General features: G+C 37.2%; 1 protein-coding gene across 2 annotated transcripts; it reads left to right on the forward strand.

Moving 5' to 3' along the window:
- Nucleotides 1–1,893: 1,893 nt before the first annotated feature.
- On the forward strand, nt 1,894–17,672 carry vezf1b (vascular endothelial zinc finger 1b). 2 transcript variants are annotated; one of them, XM_056271981.1, is made up of 6 exons: nt 1,908–2,049; nt 10,553–10,633; nt 12,564–13,318; nt 13,453–13,522; nt 14,436–14,601; nt 15,505–17,672. In XM_056271981.1, the coding sequence occupies exons 1-6, from the start codon at nt 2,017–2,019 to the stop codon at nt 15,867–15,869; spliced, it is 1,470 nt and encodes a 489-aa protein (XP_056127956.1). In that variant the 5' UTR covers nt 1,908–2,016; the 3' UTR covers nt 15,870–17,672. The 2 variants fall into 2 exon arrangements, with proteins under 2 accessions (XP_056127957.1, XP_056127956.1); XM_056271982.1 differs by lacking the exon at nt 10,553–10,633 and having other exon boundaries at nt 1,894–2,049; nt 15,505–17,667.
- The last annotated feature ends 2,334 nt before the right edge of the window (nt 17,673–20,006 follow it).

Consider the following 20,006-nt stretch of genomic DNA (forward strand, 5'->3'; position numbering starts at 1 on the left):
TCTGTATTTATAAGGCTATTTGTATAAATAATATGTGCCTTTTACCCAGTGTGTGGGGTAAAAGGCCCACCTTGCCACCTTATATACATTTATAATAATTTAAAACAAAATAAACAACTTTTATAAAATAAAAAAAAATCACACAAAATCTGTTGCTCTATCAATGTTCAATACAAAGATACATTTTCTGCAATCAAACATGGGAGTAGTGAAAATACAATTTTCTTAAAGGGGTCATATAATGGTACATGCACTTTTACAAGTTGATTGTACTGAAATGTGTGTTGGCAGTGCCTGTACACAGCCATCATATAATGATAAAAATCCATCCAGTGGTTTTGTTTTAATCTCCTTATATGTTTTCCCCTGCCTCAAATTGAGCCGTTCGTTTTTGTGACGTCAATAAAACGGACGCCCCTCCCACGATTGTTGACTGACAGAAGGGTTTCAACACAGACCCGCCCTCGCTCGTGAGCTTGGTGTCAATCATAGTCTGCGCGGACCGGCGCGGTCATTGTTGATATGCTGGAGCACTGTCTATGAGCAGAATGGCGTCTAAGCGATTGTGGTGTTCTGTTCTTGGGTATAATAACGAACACAGCAGTCATTTTAATGTTCCTAAATCCGAACCGCCGAAGACGCAGTGGCTGAGTTTGTTTTCGAAGGGAATATTCCCCACGAGCAACGTCAATGCTCTCATGTTTGCGCGAATCATTTCACACACCAGACTGCTTTATAAACGAGGAGGTATAAAGCTGGTTTTGTTAAGAAGCTGCTCCTGAAAGGATCGGTACCATCTATTCGTGTTCCTGCAGCTGCTCCAGAAGAACTGAAGTGAGTGTAACGTTTTATTAAACTTTATATTAATATTTATATTAATCCTAGTAAATCGCTAGCTGCACGCTTCACAATGAATGCGTCTAAGGTTTACACTCAGGGTACATTACGGCATGTTTTCTATGTATGACGTTCTCAATATAATGCATAATCCCACGTTTATACTGAACAACGTGTTATGGTTATTGTGTTATTGTGTTACAAACGGTGTACGCCAGAGCCGGCTCTGGTGTACGCATAGAACAGAGAGGCGGAGTCAGCAAAGCTCATGATCATTTAAAGTCATATACACTGAAACGGCGTGCTGAAAACAGAGCTGTTTTTTACCAGGTAAAATAAGTGTTTTCTGACAATACTAATGAGAATTTTTAATTAAAGTATATTACAAACTTTTAATTTAGACCCTAAAGAATCATATTAGCTTGTACAAAAATGGCATTATATGACCCCTTTAAGGTCTTCCTTTAGCCCTATTTTAACATAGGCTACATTTAACTAATTTCATATGTACGCTATTATTATTTTAATGTTTATTTAATTTTTTAACTTAATATCATTAATATAGGGCTAGTTTAACAATTTTTTTTTAATTTTACGCAACAATGTGGAGTAAAAAAAAAAGCTATTGCCTGTACAATTTAAATAGCTGGACAGACAGACAGACAGACAGACAGACAGACAGACAGACAGACAGACAGACAGACAGATAGATAGATAGATAGATAGATAGATAGACAGACAGACAGACAGACAGACAGACAGACAGACAGACAGACAGATAGATAGATAGATAGATAGATAGATAGATAGATAGATAGATAGATTTTCAATAATCTTACTCTAAGTCAGATGTTTTTATAGCACCTATACATTTTCCTTTTAGCATGGTTATGATAATTAATTTCCACATTGTGGTCATTCTTTGTCGTGTGAAATGTCGTTTAATGATATAATACATAAATATTTGATAACAAATAAAAAGTATCGTTGCTCTAAAGTGTTCGTGAGTGCAGTGCTGTGATGGAGTGAGCTGGCAGAATCTCAGCAGCAGCAGCAGCAGCGTATATCAGATGAAATGGTTTGGCCCTCGGGGTTACAGGAAGTTGTAGCAGCTGCCATGTTTAGCTGCTTTGTTGTAGATTTCTTGTAGGTTTCCTGCAGATTTTTTTAAGTGTTGCAATGGAGCCGAGCTGGAGTTCATTTTTATTTCAGGTAAGCCAGCCGTTCGAAATAAATACCAACCGCACAGGAAAAATAGAAAATCGATCGGGACTCTTAAAAACAGCGCGTAGCGCGGAGATTTAAGCTTTAAAAGCGGGATTTTAAGGCAGTAAAAACAATGGTAGCTAAGCTAGCTCACATTAGCCGCTAATGCTGCATCTCCCCCAGACTTCCAGCTGTGAACTATGAGGGAGACGTAAAAGGGATTTCTTTCCCTCTTTTCCACCTCTCCTTCCCATTCACACTTTTTTACGTGCCTTTTTTATCTTAAGTTTTAAACACTTTTACGCTGGCAGCTTATGCCTTAGTTTTAGGTAGCTACTCGTTGATTTTGTGACACAATTTGGATGTTTTGGCCAGACGCAACGTCCATGTCTGCGTGTATAATAATAGAAAACGGTGTTTAGGTGCATTTTTATGGCACAGCGTTTTAATACTTTATCTTCCCCTATCGATCTCCATGTTTCACCGCTTTAGCTTTTCTTTATTTTTATTTGTTGTCAACGCAGCTCCCTTGGTTACTTTTATTGGAGGGAACATGGGGATAATGGCTGTGTTTCAAAACCTTCTGACCTGCCCACCTAGACATCATAATCGAACAGAACTTGCACATTATGGACAGAATACTGTATAGAACACTTATTATGATACTGTGAAATTTTGTCTAGGTTGATTTCTCCAAGTCGTTATGAATAGTCGTTTGGTGTAAGTTTGACAACACATCTTTAATTTTGACTTGTATTCTCTGTCCAACTTTAAAAAGGTATTCATTTTAAACTATGCTTTAGTTATCTCAGGCTACTGATATCCATAATCTTATGCATGCAATGATTATGCTTGCAATGGTGTTAAAAATGCAATGCATGCTTTATGTAAGTGTGATGCAAATGTTGGTGTATGAGGAATATGTGCATGTTTATGGTGAAAGTGCAACACTTAAGTTGTGGTTGTTATTGACCGCGTGTAACTCTTTTTTTACTCTTGACCCTTATGATTTTTTATTTTTTCATTTTGTAGGTTGTTTGCTGAATGAATAAATGCAAATGCATAGAGATCAACCAATAGGCTATAATTTTTTACAACAATAATACCAATGCTGCTTTTTTTTTTACATGTATGATAATTGATATTCAAAATCAATGTTTATAAAATGTATTATTTCTGCTTTTTCACAATAATAATCATGCTTCTTTTTAATTTAAAATTATTAGTAGTAGTATTGATTATGCAAAGTTGTTTTGCAATCTAAATGGTTTATTTTAAAATAGCAGATTTGATTTCAGATTCGTTTTGGGCTGTCTAACAGTTAAGATTAAATTATATGCTTTTTTTTCTCAATCAATACATTAAATAAGAAAGAAAGTTACTTTACCTGTGAACTGTTGTTTCCTGTTTAATGCACTGGGGGCTATTCTTTAGAGCTTCACTACATGATGCAATTTATTGTTGGAACTGATGTTAAAAACTAATTAAGTAAAAAAATATATATATATATTGTTTAAAAAAAACTATTGATCAAGCCAATTATTATGTAGTCAAGACAAACTTAATCTTAGTCCAATTATGCTTTCTTTTCTAGAGGTACAAGGAAGTAGTGTTTTCTGTCTATCGACTTTTCCCCTGGGATAGAAACGCATTTGAAGCGCTCTACGACTCTAAGATTTGTTCCAGAAAAGTTTGCCAAAATGCATACTTTTGGAGTAGAAGCAGACCATGTCCAAAAATGTTAACTGTAGGAAAGGCATGCTGCATCTTGTGTGCTTCATCGTCATAATCTTACTTTTTTTTAATTGGACATGTACTGAAATATTTTTGCCATTGCAATCAGCTCCAACATTAGATTTAACATTTTCTGTAAGCATAGATTCTAGAGATGAAATGATATGAAAATTAATTTCACAATTATAGTGTCCAAAACGATCACATTTATCAATATTATCATGCGCTATTGTTAAAATGTGCTGGAAATGTTCAAAAAGTACTGATAAGCCAAGTTTCCACCGCAGGAACTTTCCCCAGGAACTAGGGACTTTGGGGTGGTACTCCGTGTGTTTTGACCGCAGATACCAGGGTCTAAATGAAGTTCCGGGTAAAAATTTTCCCCTCAGAAAGTCCCTGCTGGTGAGGAAGTACTTTTCCAAAGTTCAGGAACTTTCGGGGGTGGGACTTAGGCGCTGAACATGCTGATTGGTTGAGTTCAGACAGCATTTTGATTGGTTGACTCCACCCAGCATTTTATTTCAACCACCATTTTTAAAAGTCTGTTGCTGTGCGTGCAGTAAGAGTTGTTTGCTATTCGAATCAACAATGGAGTTTAAAAAATACAACAGATGGACCGACGACGAGGTTCAGGGCAGGCTTTATTAAGCTTATATGCGGAGAACGAAATCCAGCGGGAACTGGAAAGTCTCGCACAGTCCTACGTCACTGGACTAATTTGCCTATTTTCATGGTACTTTAGACCGCGATGGAAACGCAGACAGCAACAGGTCTGGGGGGTTGGGGGGGGCGATCGATCCTGTGACAAACTGTTCCAGGTAATTTCGGTGGAAACACGGCTATACACGCTAATCATTTGACCAAGTTTCGTCTCGAAAACCCAGTAGCACCTCATTGCAGTACATGAGATCCAGGGGGTGGAGTTGGATCCAGATCTAAGGGGTGGAGATGATGGGTAGGAATAGAGGTGGGGTCAGGGATCAGAGGGTGGAGATGGGTAGGATTAGGGGTGGGGTTAGGGATCAGAGGGTGGAGATGGGTAGGATTAGAGGTGGGGTTAGGGATCAGGGGGTGGAGATAGGTAGGATTAGGGGTGGGGTTAGGGATCAGGGGGTGGAGATGGGTAGGTTTAGGTATATGTAAGGTGGGAGGAGTTGGATCTGGATCCAACTCCTCCCCTTGGATTTTGTGTTCTGCAGTGAGGACCATCTCCGAAAACCAACAAAAACAAATAAAATTAGCAGCATTATTCACTTTTTTTTTTGTGCATAAACATTAAAATTAAAGCATTAACAACGATGGCCGGATTTGAAATGAACAAAAAAATATTAACTAGGTGACTTATAACATGTATTTATCATCTAACATGTATTGCATGTTCAAGTAAAGTTTTGACCCCAAAAAAAGATTAATCTAAATGATAAATTATAGGCATTTTATCCACTCCATAAACAATTCTATTTCTGCATAGTTGAGATTTTTAGAATGCACTTTAGCTTATTTTCCATCTGCTGCTTAATTTACAACAAAAAGCGGCCTGATTTTCACATTGGTTTCACGACAGACAGGCTGAATGAAAATGTAAATCCACTCTCCGACAGTAGGTGGCGCTTATGGAACTCCACAAATAGAGCTGTTTACCTGGTAACCTCTGTAAACAAAGAACACTACTTTATTAGGCATAACACGGAGGGAAGCTGAAAAGTAAATGGCATCTCAACTTTTCTGAAGACAGTCGGTTCCCCGTTAGAGATACATTCATATAAATAATTCATTACATACATTCTTTCATATGAACTCTGCCTTCCGTCATGTTTTCACACAAAACAAACCTAGGCTGCGTGCTGCGCTTGCGCGAGACTGTTGCTATCTTTGCTTAATTCTGAACGGTAATTATCGTGAAATGTTCAAATTATGATAATCAAATACTGTTTTAATGGATTTAACTGTTTTAAAAATGAAATTTTTATCGTGGTTTATCGTCAAACTGGGACCGCTTCATCCCTAATTGATTCATTGTTATAGACAAGCTGCAAAGTCTTGATCGCATTATGCATGTTTGTCTACTGTTCTTAGAAGTTTCTTCAATCGGCTCGCCATCCTCCAACATCTTACGTGCACTGATCATAATATTTGATTACGAGAAAGCCTAACCATACTTGCTCATCTGGATATTGTCAGTAACATCCAGAGTTTACTGAACATTTAGGAGATAAACAACACCATGTTTGTTTCTTAAAAGCTTGCTCAAATTTATTTCCAAGTGGATTATTATATTATATGTATGATGTTTGTAGCTACAAAATTTCATCAGTTTTATAAGAGATCAGTTATTTGGTTTGTAGACCAAAAAAGTGCTTAATTTGTTCTGCTTGATTTCATCCATGTGATGAGGCATCTAATGAGACGACAGTCTAGCGCGTCACTCCTCATTGTTCTCTAGGCGTCTGAGGTTATTCATGAGCAAGGCTTTGTCCGGCTCCCAACAGGCATCTCTTAATCCGTCTGCAGCAAACAAGAATTTGATTCACTGTGTTCTGTCTTTGGAGTAAAGGAGTTCTGCTCGCTCTTGCTCTTACCTACAGTTTTGGGCAGGTTACATGAGGAGATATGTCGGTTTTTATATCCCACCGATGTTTAATTTTATCATTGTTATAAGCTATTTCACCAACAACAAGGCCTGTAATAGGCTTAAACAGATTTATCCGTGCATCTGCCATCTTCACTGATCACAGCTAAAGTTTGTGCTGCAGATCAGAGTGACCTACAGTCACAGTCTTGAGTTTTATCAAGTCCAATTTCTACATTATGCCTGTCACAATGCGGATTAACCTGTATAGCAATCCAATACCATCATTTAAATATAGACTGACAATAGCACCACATTATAAATGCAATAAGTTTGCATCAGGTTCAGGGACGTGCACAGGGGGGTTGCTCAGGTTGCCCGGGCAACTGCCCATATGCCCTTCTCGACTCAGGTTGCCCTTCCGAGAAAGAAAAAAAATCGTACAATGGATGCAGAATTTCACGTAGGCCTATATTAAAATAATAATAAAAAAATAAAAAAAAATCGCAAAGCCTCATTCACTTCCATTCGGGCACCGAAAGTGAAAGTCAGTAAGGGAAGGGCAAACTGTTTACATGGCTGTAGCGCTGCACGCAACCATAGACTGCACGCGACCGGCGTAGGGCCACGCAAATTACTTAAGGCCCCGCCTCCATCTCGTGTCATAGCGCGTCAATTAATGTGTACAACATCCATGACAAAATGAAGCGACACTATCCTTCTGGTCACGAAAAGAGGAAGAAAAAACCATTAGAGTGAATTGCGGGAACAACAATCAGGTAAACTTGTGTTCTCTGTCTAAGTTTGATGTCAGCAAAGTTTGATGTTTTTCGGTCTTGCTAACCTAGCTGGGCAGGCAGTGCATCTCTTGCATCACTTTGTGCCTGACAAAAGTGAGAGTAAAATACAATTATTTATTACGTTTGTTTTTGATAAACGACAAAGTGCAACGGTGTTTGTTTACTGCAGCTCAGAAAACATAACCACGTCGTGTGTATTATCGTGCGTTCAAATGCGCGTGCACGAAATGAAACGCGCATTTTTCAAGCAGAAATATGTGGAGACCAGACATACTGTACAATATATGCACGTGAATGATGGCACTCCCAATCAAAGTACACATTATACTTTTAAAACAAGACACTGATTATCTAGTCTCAGTGTTAAAAACTCTAAACAACTACTACACTAATTATGCAAGATAGAAAGCAATGACAATTTGACATTGATTGACTATTGATTTATAGGTTATATTGAATTTAAAATGTTGATTAGCTGGACATACTGGTCAATATGGATGCACATCCCTCAGTAAATAATAACCATAAATCAAGAATTGCTTCAACATGCATAATAATAAATAAAAAAATCATACTGATGCCGAAAATGCCCAGGCTGTAGAGAGAACCAAAGTTAATCCCAAAAGCCAAAGCTCAGGGTTATAATTTATTATTTTCTTCTTATTTATGTTTACGTTAATATTCACTTACTTAATAATATTCACTTATCTTAACATTCTATAGAAAATACTCTATTCAATAAATATTGTTTGTTTGAACCTCATTCTGTTCTATACTATTGTTGTACTTATTCTTTGACTGTTTTGTTTAAAGGAGGGAGGATTGTATTGGGAGCACTGAAGTGTCAGGTGCGACTGTGGCAATGGCAAATGGTTTACATAGCTCACGACATCACGGGTCAGGTAGAGGCCCATTAGCAGAATTTTGCTTAGGGCCCCAGGGAGGTCAGGATCGGCACTGGGTTTAGCAGTCGATTCTGTTCCCGACCGGAATTCCTGTTCCCTTTACGCAATCATACTACAAATCATGCGTAGTTGCCCAGTTACCATACGTACCATCAGAACTGAATTCGAGCAAAAAGCACAATTGAATGTACGGGAAGCCAAAAGGTTAAAAAAGGATTGTATTTTTTCCCGAAATCTAAGCGTTTTTTTTTATTATTAGAAGCGAGTTTTTCCCCATCTGTCAATTCAATCCAGATTATTTATTTTCAAATTAAAAAATAAATAAATAATAATAATTTAAAAAGACAATAAACAATAATATGAGGAACTCTTTTTCTCATGTGTATTTTGGTGACATTTAACATATTGTTAATACATTTTGTATACTGTTTACAAAGTTGTATATCATAGCCCTGTCATCTCTGACGTTTTGCAATCTTTATAAATAATAATAAGACCATAATATGAGGCATTGCGTTTGGACATAAACACGATCAGATAAGGCAATTTGTATGGGCAAAATTCAATTTAATATATTCCTTCATATAGCCCGTGAGTTTTTTTTTTTTGGGGGGGGGGGTTGTGCCCCTTTTTCAGGTCAGAGCAACTGCCCCACAAAATTCCTGTGCACGTCCCTGATCAGGTTTCATTTTGCTTTTAGTCATGCTTGTCAGATATTGGTCTGTGTTTCAAAGTGTCTGCAGTGTTCTTGCATTTTTATGTGCACTGCTCATCCTCTATATTATTTCTATTGGCGTGACCTCAGCCTTCAATGCGAATTTGTGTCAAAATCATCCAAGCAGCATGAAGAGCAGGTTGCTGTCATGGTTTGAATGTTTATTGCTGCTTGAATGGGTCCATAAATATACAGTATATATACAAATATACTCTCAGAACCATGTCGCTAAAAGTACAATCCATACCAAATAATGCTGGATTAACAGTGTTCAAATCATTCAGACCTCAAAGCAGCTGGATCCTGTTTAATAGCACATTTTGTAGAGCCAGATCACCTAATCAGCTCACAAAGACCTCCTATGGGGATTTTAGGTATAAACCAAAATCAAAACTTGTATGTTCTTTCATACTTTTAGGATATGTAAGCCTGTAAGGTTTAACGTTTATAGCGTTTCCCCAGCCGTCATCAGAGGCAGGCCCAGCCTGCAGGTCTCTCCTTACTGTAGGCTTTACTATATTTCCTCAGAGGCACAATTGTGTTTGTGAATGGCCACCCCCACCCACCAACTGGATGCCGTGACCAATGGGACAATGCAGGCAGCTGCAGAACGGGGAGCCTAATAGTCGTGTAGTCTTTCAGCTGCTCTTGTTTTAGGGTTCTGCCCCCCACACACACCTTATGAGCAAGTTATGACCTCCACTCACTTATTTTTTCCTCAGCCATAATACTTTAGCTTTTTTACATTTTTATTTTACAATTTTTATATATCTATAATTCTTTATTTTATTAGTATTGTTTTTATATTGCAATGTTTGCTTTGTTGTTGTGATTATACCACTTTGTTTGTTTCGTTTCAGATTTTTCTTTTCTCGTTTTTTACTAATTCAGCCATTTGTGGATCAAATATAACTGTAATCCTATTGGTCGACTGTATCTTTAATTTATAAGTATGTTCTGTTGTGGTTCCTTTACCTGTAACAAATTTTGGCCAACACTGAAGAAAGCATTGGTTTTTCCTTTGCTATCTAATGAGGTATTTAATGGTTCACCCCAAAAATATAATTCTCGTCATTTTCACAACCTCATGTTGTTTTAAACCCATGTGAGATTCTGTCTAGGGATGCACCGTAATGAAATTTCTGGGCCGAAACCAAAAATTCTGAAACTTGGCTGAAAACCGAAAATGTTTTTTAAAATGATTTATTTTATTTTTTTGCACAATTGTGTTAATATTAAACTTTTTGATGAAAATCAAGCGTTTTAATGATACTGATTTTTTTTAAACAAGTCAATAAAATATATATTTTTTTTACTTTTATTGAAAGTAACAGTAAAATTGGACAGAAAATATATTAATATTAAATGTCAATATATTATTTATTTAGTTCTATGCAACAGAATCAGATTTAACATATTTTTTTTTACCAATTATCCAAATAATGTATAGGCTAGTCCTACAAAGCTATTATTTTCAGAGCATGTGAGCAAAGAAGTGTGGCGCTGATCAGTGAACGAGATTGTAGCGTCATTTTACCAGTGTTGCTCAGCTGAACAATGAGGGGCGAGGCAGCATGTATTTTTTTCTCTTTCGGCCAAAAACCGAAAATGCCTTTTTTGGCGAGAGGCTGCTCACTGTAGAACAAATGGGTGGAGCTTATGTCTAGCTCCTTCTCGCTAGATGTCCAGCGAGGAGGAGCGAATGTAATTTGGGCCTAATGGGTGGAGCTAGAATATCCAACCAAACCCTAACCCTACCCACAACTCTATCCCTCCACCCCATTAGACATTCAGAGAGGTGGATCTGGACTATCCCCACCCCATTAGACGTCCAGAGAGGAGGAGTTGGACGTCATTTGACTCTGCAGTGAGTACCACTTGTTTTCGGCGGCCGAAATTTCGGTGCATCCCTAATTCTGTCTTTTGTGGAGCAAAACATAAGTTTAAAAGAATTTTCGTGTTGCCCTTTTACTATTAAAGTAAGTGCAAACAGACACTGTCATGATCCAAAAATGAATTGAAAATGCTGTAATAGTAGCCTTGCACTATATTCCATGTTTGTTTTTTGTTTTTATTAAAGGTGTATATATAATAGCTCTTTGTCATAAACAGATTGTTTCCCCCTCCGCAGTAGCTCTCAAATGTCATTTGCACTTCCACATATTTAAACATGCATGAACCAATAATGTTTAGCAGCATACACATAAAAATGTCTTTATTTGCCATGTTTGAATGTGCAAATGAGATTTGAGAACTGCATTTATGGAATACATTAGATAATTTTACAGTTCTTTTTGTCAGTTTTGGAGCTTGACGGGTGGCTTTCATTGTATGGAAAAGAGCCATCATGTGAACATTCGGTAACGCTTCCTTTTACAGTACAGTACTTGCGTGTACTTACAGTGTACTTACCTAGAAAGTACTGGCTAATATAAGGTAAGTACATGGGTTAGGGGTAGGTTCAGGGTTAGTACCTAGTTATTACCCAGTAATTATAATTACTATAATAAGTACATAGTAAGTACATGGGTAACAGGACTGTAAAAGGAAGCGTTACCGAACATTCTGCCTTTAAACTTGCTCCGCTGACCATGTAATCTCACTATATGTGTATTGCAGTCGTTGTTGTCTATGATATGTAAGTTTAGCAGAGCGTCCTGACCTGAGCCTGTGAGGCCAGTCACATGAGAAACTGCTTTCATTACAGACTCAGATTATTTTACATGCAGTAGATTTATGTATGCAGGCAGTTTCTTTTGCAAAAGCGCTTGAGTCTCTGATATGATACACACGTCTGCACATTTGCTTCTTGCCCTAACGTGATCTATAAATTCCTATTAGTCACACGGGGATTAGGTTGGCCAAGAATGACTTTTTTATGCATCTGCTTTTTCTCCTCTTGAAGTGTGTTGCTGTTTTCTTAAAGAGTAGGTTGCTTTTTATGGACAGTTTTCAGCATATTCTCTCACATCTAAATAAATTATAGTTCTCTCTATTCTCTCTCTCCTTCACTTTCTGTCTAGCTTTCTCACTCTCTCCAATATCTCATTAGTCATCCTGCACTTTGCTGAACAGCTGACTCGTCCCCCTGCTAGGTCCCAGTCAGGGCTTCTCTTGTTTTCCAAGTTGCACAGATGCCCTGGAAATGAGTCAGTTTCTATTTTTGCTAAACATTTAACACCGTCTCTCAGCTGATGTCGTGTCTACTTCATACGGGCCAATAGCAAAACTGGCCCATAATATCACAGCCAGTCGATTCACACAGCTAGGGCTATGAATTTGCATCGTGTGTTCAAATCAAATGATATACAGTCAGGTTTTATTACAGGCGAATTTATTTATTAATATTGCTTAATTTTGAAAAAATAAATGTATGCATACATTAAATTGATCTAAGTTCAAGAGTTTTTATAATGTTTCAAAAGGTTTTCTCAAACATATTAAGCAGTACAACAGTTTTCAACATTGATAATAATAAGAAATGTTTCAAATAAGCAAATTAGAATGAATTCTGAAGGATAATGTGACACTGAAGACAAGTAATGATGCTGAAAATTCAGCTTTGTCATCACAGAAATAAATACAATTTTGAAATGCATTCAAATAGAACATATTTAGACAGTTTTCCTTTGATCAAATAAATTCAGTCTTAACAAACGTTAAAAAAAATCGTACCAACCTCAAACTTTTGAACTATAGTTTATTTTAATGTAGTAACAGTTTTTGGTTTTGTTTTATGTGTAAAAGCTTCAATGAAATGTTCAACATTTTAAAAGTCTTTTCTTCCTCTATTCCAGCAGGCCAATGAAGCCCTCCACCACCAGCATCAGGTCTCGCAGAACAGTCTTCTGCCTCTGCTCAACTCTGAGCCGCTGGATCAAAAGCCTGTTCTTCCCATTCCGCTCGACCAGAAGCCCCCAGTCAGTGCGGCTGACCTCCTCAAAGACAACATGGGCGGCGGGACAGGCGGAGGGGGAGGAGGTGGTGGTGGCGGCGGTGGTCCGGTGGTTATAAAGAAGGAGCCCAAGTCGAAGACGCCCTTCATATGCGGCTACTGTAACAAGGCCTTTCGGGACAGCTACCACCTCCGGCGGCACGAGTCCTGTCACACGGGCATTAAGATGGTGTCACGGCCCAAGAAGACAACCACAGCGCCCACCATGGTGCCTCTCATCTCCACTGTGCCACGAGACAACAACGGCAACCCCTCCTACGTTTCCACGATGGCGGGCATCCTCACCACGGCCACCACCTCTGCGTCCACGGCCGCAGGCATCATGTCAGTCCTGCCACAGCAGCAGCCGGCCGTGCCCAAAAAACCCCCCAAACCTGTGAAGAAGAATCACGGCTGCGAGATGTGCGGCAAGGCCTTCCGTGACGTCTACCACCTCAACCGCCACAAGCTCTCGCACTCGGACGAGAAGCCCTTCGAATGCCCCATCTGTCACCAGCGCTTCAAGAGGAAGGACCGCATGACCTACCACGTGCGCTCACACGACGGCGGCGTGCACAAGCCGTATATCTGCTCCGTTTGTGGGAAAGGCTTCTCGCGGTAGGTTCAGCAATTCACTATTGACTTAACCGCAACATTATTTTCTTTCTGGGTCTCATGAAAAAAAAACTGTTTAATATGTCTTGCATGTACTTTGAAGTTGTTTTTATTGTATGTAACTTCCTCTCCAACAGGCCGGATCATCTTAGTTGTCATGTCAAGCACGTACACTCCACAGAACGACCCTTTAAATGCCAAGTAACGGTATGACTACACACTAATATTTATATTTTTCATAAAATGCTACATTTAAAAAAAAGGTTTTTTTTTCTTTACAAAGAAAATGTAAAAAAATATTATTTATAAACATTTGTATTTAACAATGTATTTTATATTTATTATAAATAACATTTGTTTTTCATAAAACGGTTCTTTTTCACAAAAATCCGCATTTTTCTTTTACAATGTATTTTTATATTTACTAGAAATATGATTTGTTTGAATGTTTTATAAAATGTTACACTTAAAATATACCAAAAAAGTTCTTTACAAAGATTTTTTTAAAGTCTTTAGAAACATTATTTAACAATGTATTTTTATATTTACTAGATATACTATTTATATTTATCTATAAAAGGTTACATTTTCTCAAAAGATCCACAATTGTTTGTACTAATAATATTCTAATATTTACTAGAAATAATATATATTTATTATTTTTCATAAAATGTAAATTTTTTACAAAAATAAAATAAAAAATTATTTGTAAAGAAAATAAAAACAAATTTAGAAACATTTAAGGTTAAACCAACATAAAAGGTTAAATTTTCACAAAAGATCCAAAAAAAATTCTTTACTTTTTTTAAACCTTTTTCTTTAAAAGTGTATTTTTATATTTATGTTTCATAAAATGTAATATGTTTTGAGAAATATTTTTGAGTAATATTTTGAGAAAATGTTTTTTTTTAAAGAATTTAAAAAAAAAATTATTTGGAAACATTTTTTCTTTAACAATGTATTTTTATAAATATGTATAATTGTCTTAAAATGTTACATTTTTACAGAAAAACATTTTCATCCCTGCTAAGTAACATAAGATCACATGTCCCATGCTCTCTTTTGTGAGTTTCATTGGTCTATCACACTCCTTTCACACTGATTTGTCTTTCCACTACAGGCCTGCACGTCCGCCTTTGCCACCAAAGATCGTCTACGTTCACACATGATACGGCACGAAGGCAAGGTTACCTGCAACATCTGCGGGAAGATGCTGAGTGCCGCCTACATCACCAGCCACCTCAAGACCCACGGGCAGGCCGGCTTCACATCCCCCTGTAACAAAGGTATACCAATTCTCCAACAATTTTCAAATGTCCTCTAGGATGACTTTAACACTCAGAGAGAGGTCCCTCTGGAGTCTCTTGATCCTGCCACATACATTAGTGCTTCCTGAAGTGTTATTTGATGTGGCCATTGCAAAATAGAATGGTTCTTTATGTTCACTGTTGATATTACATGCTAAAAGTCTTCTTTTCCCCCCCCAACTTGGTCTTTTAAAGTCCACAAGTCAACTCTCTACTGTGAATGTTAGATATTTGTAGAGATGAATCAAAATAAGACAGTCAGGGCTCAATGGTAAGTATTTTTTTTTCTGATTTCTTCAGTATATTTTTCATGTTACATTTGTACAAAAACAAATTCCAAATTCTTTAGAATCATTTCTTTTTAACAATGTATTTTTTTTATTTTTCCAATAAATAGTGTATTTTTTATAAAAACATTTTTTTTAAATGTAAAAAAAAAAAGAGGTTTGTTGTAAATTCTTCTTGTAAAGGAAAAAATACAAATATAACATGCTTTTGCTGGAAAACGATGGTACCATGAAATGCAAAACATTAATGATGTTTTAAATGGTTTTTAATTAATGACAATCTCATATGTTAGCCACTGATTAAAATTTAGTGATGAATGAACCAGCTGAATTTGCCACAACAGCGTAGAATCTCTTACAGTAAACAAAATGTTTACATTTGAAAAAAAAAAAAAAAGTTGATGCACAGTGCACACTATCAATTAATGTCAAATTTTCAGTGGCAACATGGTACAACTAGCCTGAAACACTCTCACACTGACCCTGGGCCATCCTTATTGATGAACCCTTGTGTTGTCTGTCTTGCCCATAGAGAAACCCTAGAAATCATTTCAATGTTTTATTCACTCTCTTCTTTCCCACCTTTTTTGGCTAGACTCTAACAACGTGTGCAACTCTGCCTCAATCACGTCAGTCGCTGCTTCAACCGCATCCAACACTACGGCCATGAACCGCGGCACCGCAAGCAACCCCGTCACCATCGCCGCCCAGATGAACATCACCACCAACACGGTCAATATCACCTCCCCTGTCAGCCTTCAGCACCCGGTCACCATCACTACTCCCGTCAACATCGCCTCTGTCAACATCCCAGCCTCGGGGCCCATGAACATCGCCCATCCCGTCGCCATCACTTCTCCCATGTCAATGAACATCACCGGTCCGCTCAACATCGCCATGAGGCCGATGGAAAGCATGCCTTTCCTTTCGCAAGTCCTGCCTTCCTCCCCGCCCTGGTAGAACCGAACGTCCCACCCGGCCTCTCCTCGTAAACCTCATGTCTCCCGTTATAGTCTTCCTCTCCAGCTGTGAGGGAAAAAGAGCCTGGAGGAATGGCGAGTATAGGAAAACAACAGTCCGCAGCGGCAAGGAATCATGTGGAAGTTAGCTGGCACTTTGCGTCTCCTTCGCTCGGCTGAGAGACCAGCAGATCCAGATCGTCTAGAGTTTAGTGACGGACAGAAAAAAATAGTTATTGCATGGAGTGGAAGACTGACATGCTGTATGTTTGGTGATTTCACTTTTCTAGTGCCAGAAAATCCTTGCCAGTCGACTGTTTGAAGTGGAGCACGTCGCCGCTTCATTGTTAGTGTTAACGGTTTAAGGACTTTGGCAAATATTAACTGTGAGGATTTTATTTTTGTTACGTTAGCTTGCTTATCAGTATTTCATAGTTTTATGCATTTTAATGAGTCACGTACAACAAAAGGGACAGTGGCTTCAAATAATGGAAGATGAGAGGGTTTTTTATTTTTGAGACAATACTCTACAAATGAGGAAAACTAAAATTTAGAATATGTTTTTAAAAGGCCTCCTTACGTTGTAAGCCTTTTAATCTGTAGCTGTGTTTTTATTATTATAATTATTATTATTATTATTATTTTATAGATAATCTTTGCAGTTGGTCATTCTTGATTGTAGAATAATTGCATTCTGTTTCAGTAGCTGGGATATTCTTCTGCTTAGTGGGGTTGAACATTTACAGTAACAATCAGATGAACTCTTGCACTGAACACATATCTCTTTAGTGACTATTCTGACGGCAGTATTATCTTAGATCAAATATTTTGAGTGTTCATATAGATGCCTGGTCACCAAGTGGCCGACTTCAACACTGAAAGGTCAATTTTTATCCTGAATCTTATCTTAAGAGCATTTAGTTTTGTAGCCGTGACGTCTCTGCTCTTCCTTTCTGAAGGACGAGGGCTGTTTTTCCTTAGGACCTTTTGCTCAGGAAATATGCTGAGGGTGTCCCAACTTACTCTGCTCCTGTAGTGTACAGAATCATGCCTAACGCTTTCTTCCAGGCCTGATTTTCTTAGCAATTATCACACTAAACATTGTTTCCTTTATTGGCGAATACTGAGACGCACCTCAAGAGGTCGAGGTGCCAAATACTCTTTAGCTGTTGACGTGATCGTCCATTACAGGAGCATTAAGTTAACATCTGTTGCTTGTTTGTTTACCCCAGTCACAGTGAAAACCAAAACTGCCTTCAAATTTTCAGGGTTTGTCATCTTGTTCAGAGTAACCCTGTTCAAAATAACAGAATCGGCCATCGCAATTATCCCCAAACTAGCTTTTCTCTTTGATTTCCTCTCTGAGTGGGATATATAAAAGCAATATGCCTTTCTCAGTCCTCCCAACCGGACAGCTGCCAGCCCATTTTATGTGTTATGATATGGGGAAACTGATGCAAGGTATGTTGTCACGTGTCGCCCTCTAAACTGGGCTTGCGTGCACTTGTGTAATGTGAATGAGTCTCAAAACAAAAAGTAAAACCAGCTGAATGTGATCGTACTTTTAACTGATGATGTCATAGCTACCACCGTCTGGGTGTAAATTGCTGAAAAAAGGTTTAGTTTGTATTAACTCGCACCCCCAGTGTTTCCCAACCAGCGTTGACCTGGTAGAAAAACATTTGTGGTCTTAAAGGGATAGTTCACCCAAATATGAAAATTCTGTCAGTAATTACTCACCCTCATGTTGTTCCAACCCCGTAAGACTTTTGTTCATCTTCGAAACACAAATTAAGATATTTTCAATCCCTTAGAAGCCTATGGAGGAGTGATCCAGCTCTCAGATTTCATAAAAAATATCTTCATTTGTGTTCCGAAGATGAACGAAAGTCTTACGGGGTTGGAACAACATGAGGGTGAGTAATTACTGACAGCATGTTCATTTTTGAGTGAACTATCCAAAGTTAGTATTACATGGACTTACATGTAGGCATGCGAAAGCTAAAATAACTTAATGGCCTATTTAATTTTTCGTTCTGTTTGTTTTAAATGTTGCCTTTAGTCAAGGCGGATTATTTCGGATGAGGTTCGTGAACTGGAATTCGAGGAATGTGACTGAAAACACTACAACAACAACAACAAAAGAAAGCGTTTTTAATTGTGCTCGTGATTAAATGTGTGTCCTTCCGCAATGGCGTCACTTCCGTGCCTGAACTGCATGTCTGAAAATGCCACCGTGAAACACATCAGTCTTCTCTCTGACAAGACGAGCTGTGCTCAGCGATGGAAACAACTAGGCGGCCAACTGCAGTTTAACTGTTTACCAAATGTGTGTGGAGATTTAGAATCTATTTTGCATATGAAATATCAAGTTGCCATGTTTGAGGAATTAAGAATCTGTTATTTTTTTTTATATCCTATAAAGTATTGCTAATGAAGTTACTCCTTATGCATCAGTATCTTTTAAAGAACATTAATGGGGAAAAACAAGAAAAGACTTTGTGTTTGGTTTTGGATTGGAGAGTTTAAAATGAGTCCGGTCCTTTCATGTCCTTTTTGATTAAATTGGCAAACCCATGTGAAGGCCAATGAATGTATATCTTTGTACAAAAACATTTAGCTCAGAGAACGTGGTAGTTATGATAGACACATGCAAGGAAAATAACCTTTTATAAGACCTTTTGTATTAGAACATTAACATTGGTAATTTTGTATATACGAAGACTAGGCTTTTTTTGGTTAGCAGAAAGGTAAAAAAAAAACATTCCTACATTTTTTTTTTTTAAGTGTATGTCAAGAATAATTATGTAAACACATTGCGCAATGTTTTATGTGCCTTTTATTTGGGTTGTCTAAATAAAAGAAAACTGTCAAGTATTATTTGCCTCATTCTCTGAAAGCTATTGCAAATTGATTTAATAGAACAGCAATCTTAACGGCAAACAAAAATAAATGTGTATTCGCATCACCTCGCAAGTATAATCTTACCTGGACATTGTCAAACTGAGTATTCTTCAGTAATAATTTATAATCTGTTTTTATATTTCTGTTCAAAAGTTTGAGCTATTCAGAAAGAACACATTTTAAACTGACCAAAAGTGACAGTAAAGGCATTTGTTACAAAAATAAATATGTATTTCAAATAAACGCTGTTCTTTATATTTAAAGAACCGTTTTTAACATTCATAAGAAATATTACTTGTGCACCAAATCGGCATATAAATAATTTGTGAAGGATCATTTTACACTGAAGATTGGAGTAATGATGCTGAAAATTCAGATTTGCCATCAGGAATAAATTACATTGAACAACAGTTCATTTCAATTGCAATAATTTATTTGCAATATTACTGTTTTTATTGTATTTTTGTTCCAATAAAAGCAGCCTTGTGAGCAAAGAGACTTATTAGAAAAATAAAATCCAGACTTTTGAATGATAATATACAATTAATGTATAGTGCATTAGGCATCTGACCATACAGCGACGCACTGCTTTCATGTGTCCTGTATATGTTTGGTTATGGTAATGTCATATGGATTTAAAGGCATCCATCCATCAATACTAAACTCACTCTCATTTAGAGCTGACAAACAATATTTGTGGATGTCAACATATAGAATGACAAAATGTAACTGTCATATTGTGTCTTCTAATGCCATGAGCAATAATAATGATGTGATGGAATGTAAACTAGGTTTGCTATCTGTAAATCTTTGTTCCAGTTTACAAAGTGCAATGCAGTTGATACAAATCAATAGTAAAGTATTTTTAGTGTTATTGTTAGATATAATTTCTGTTACATAACCATTTTTAAAAAAAAAACTTGGCAAAGTGTATGTCATACTCAGGATCATTAGAGAAAGATTTAGTATTAGTGCAAGGACAGGCTCTCTATATTTTATTGTCTGTAATGTTTTTAAAGAATTGCAATGCAGATAATCATTTATTTATAAATACAAGCTGAGTACAACACTTTTATACAATATAAATAATTCAACTTATGCATAGTAATTGTAAATGATATGCATTTGAAAACTGAACACCTAAGTACAAAGGATTAAAACGTATGTGTGTGTGTGTGTGTTTGTATTCTTTACAGTATTACTTAAAATGTACATTTGTTTATTTTTTTATGAC

Source organism: Rhinichthys klamathensis, unplaced genomic scaffold, assembly GCF_029890125.1.
Source record: "Rhinichthys klamathensis goyatoka isolate OS25496 unplaced genomic scaffold, OSU_Roscu_1.1 h1tg000329l_1, whole genome shotgun sequence".
Taxonomy (NCBI): domain Eukaryota; kingdom Metazoa; phylum Chordata; class Actinopteri; order Cypriniformes; family Leuciscidae; genus Rhinichthys; species Rhinichthys klamathensis.

Excerpts from the sequence above, each read along its gene's own strand:
- vezf1b (XM_056271981.1), top strand. The coding sequence starts at position 2,017 with ATGGAGCCGAGCTGGAGTTCATTTTTATTTCAG. Across the intron at positions 13,319-13,452 it reads TGTGGGAAAGGCTTCTCGCG|GCCGGATCATCTTAGTTGTC; the intron begins GTAGGTTCAGCA and ends CCTCTCCAACAG. Across the intron at positions 14,602-15,504 it reads CACATCCCCCTGTAACAAAG|ACTCTAACAACGTGTGCAAC; the intron begins GTATACCAATTC and ends TTTTTTGGCTAG.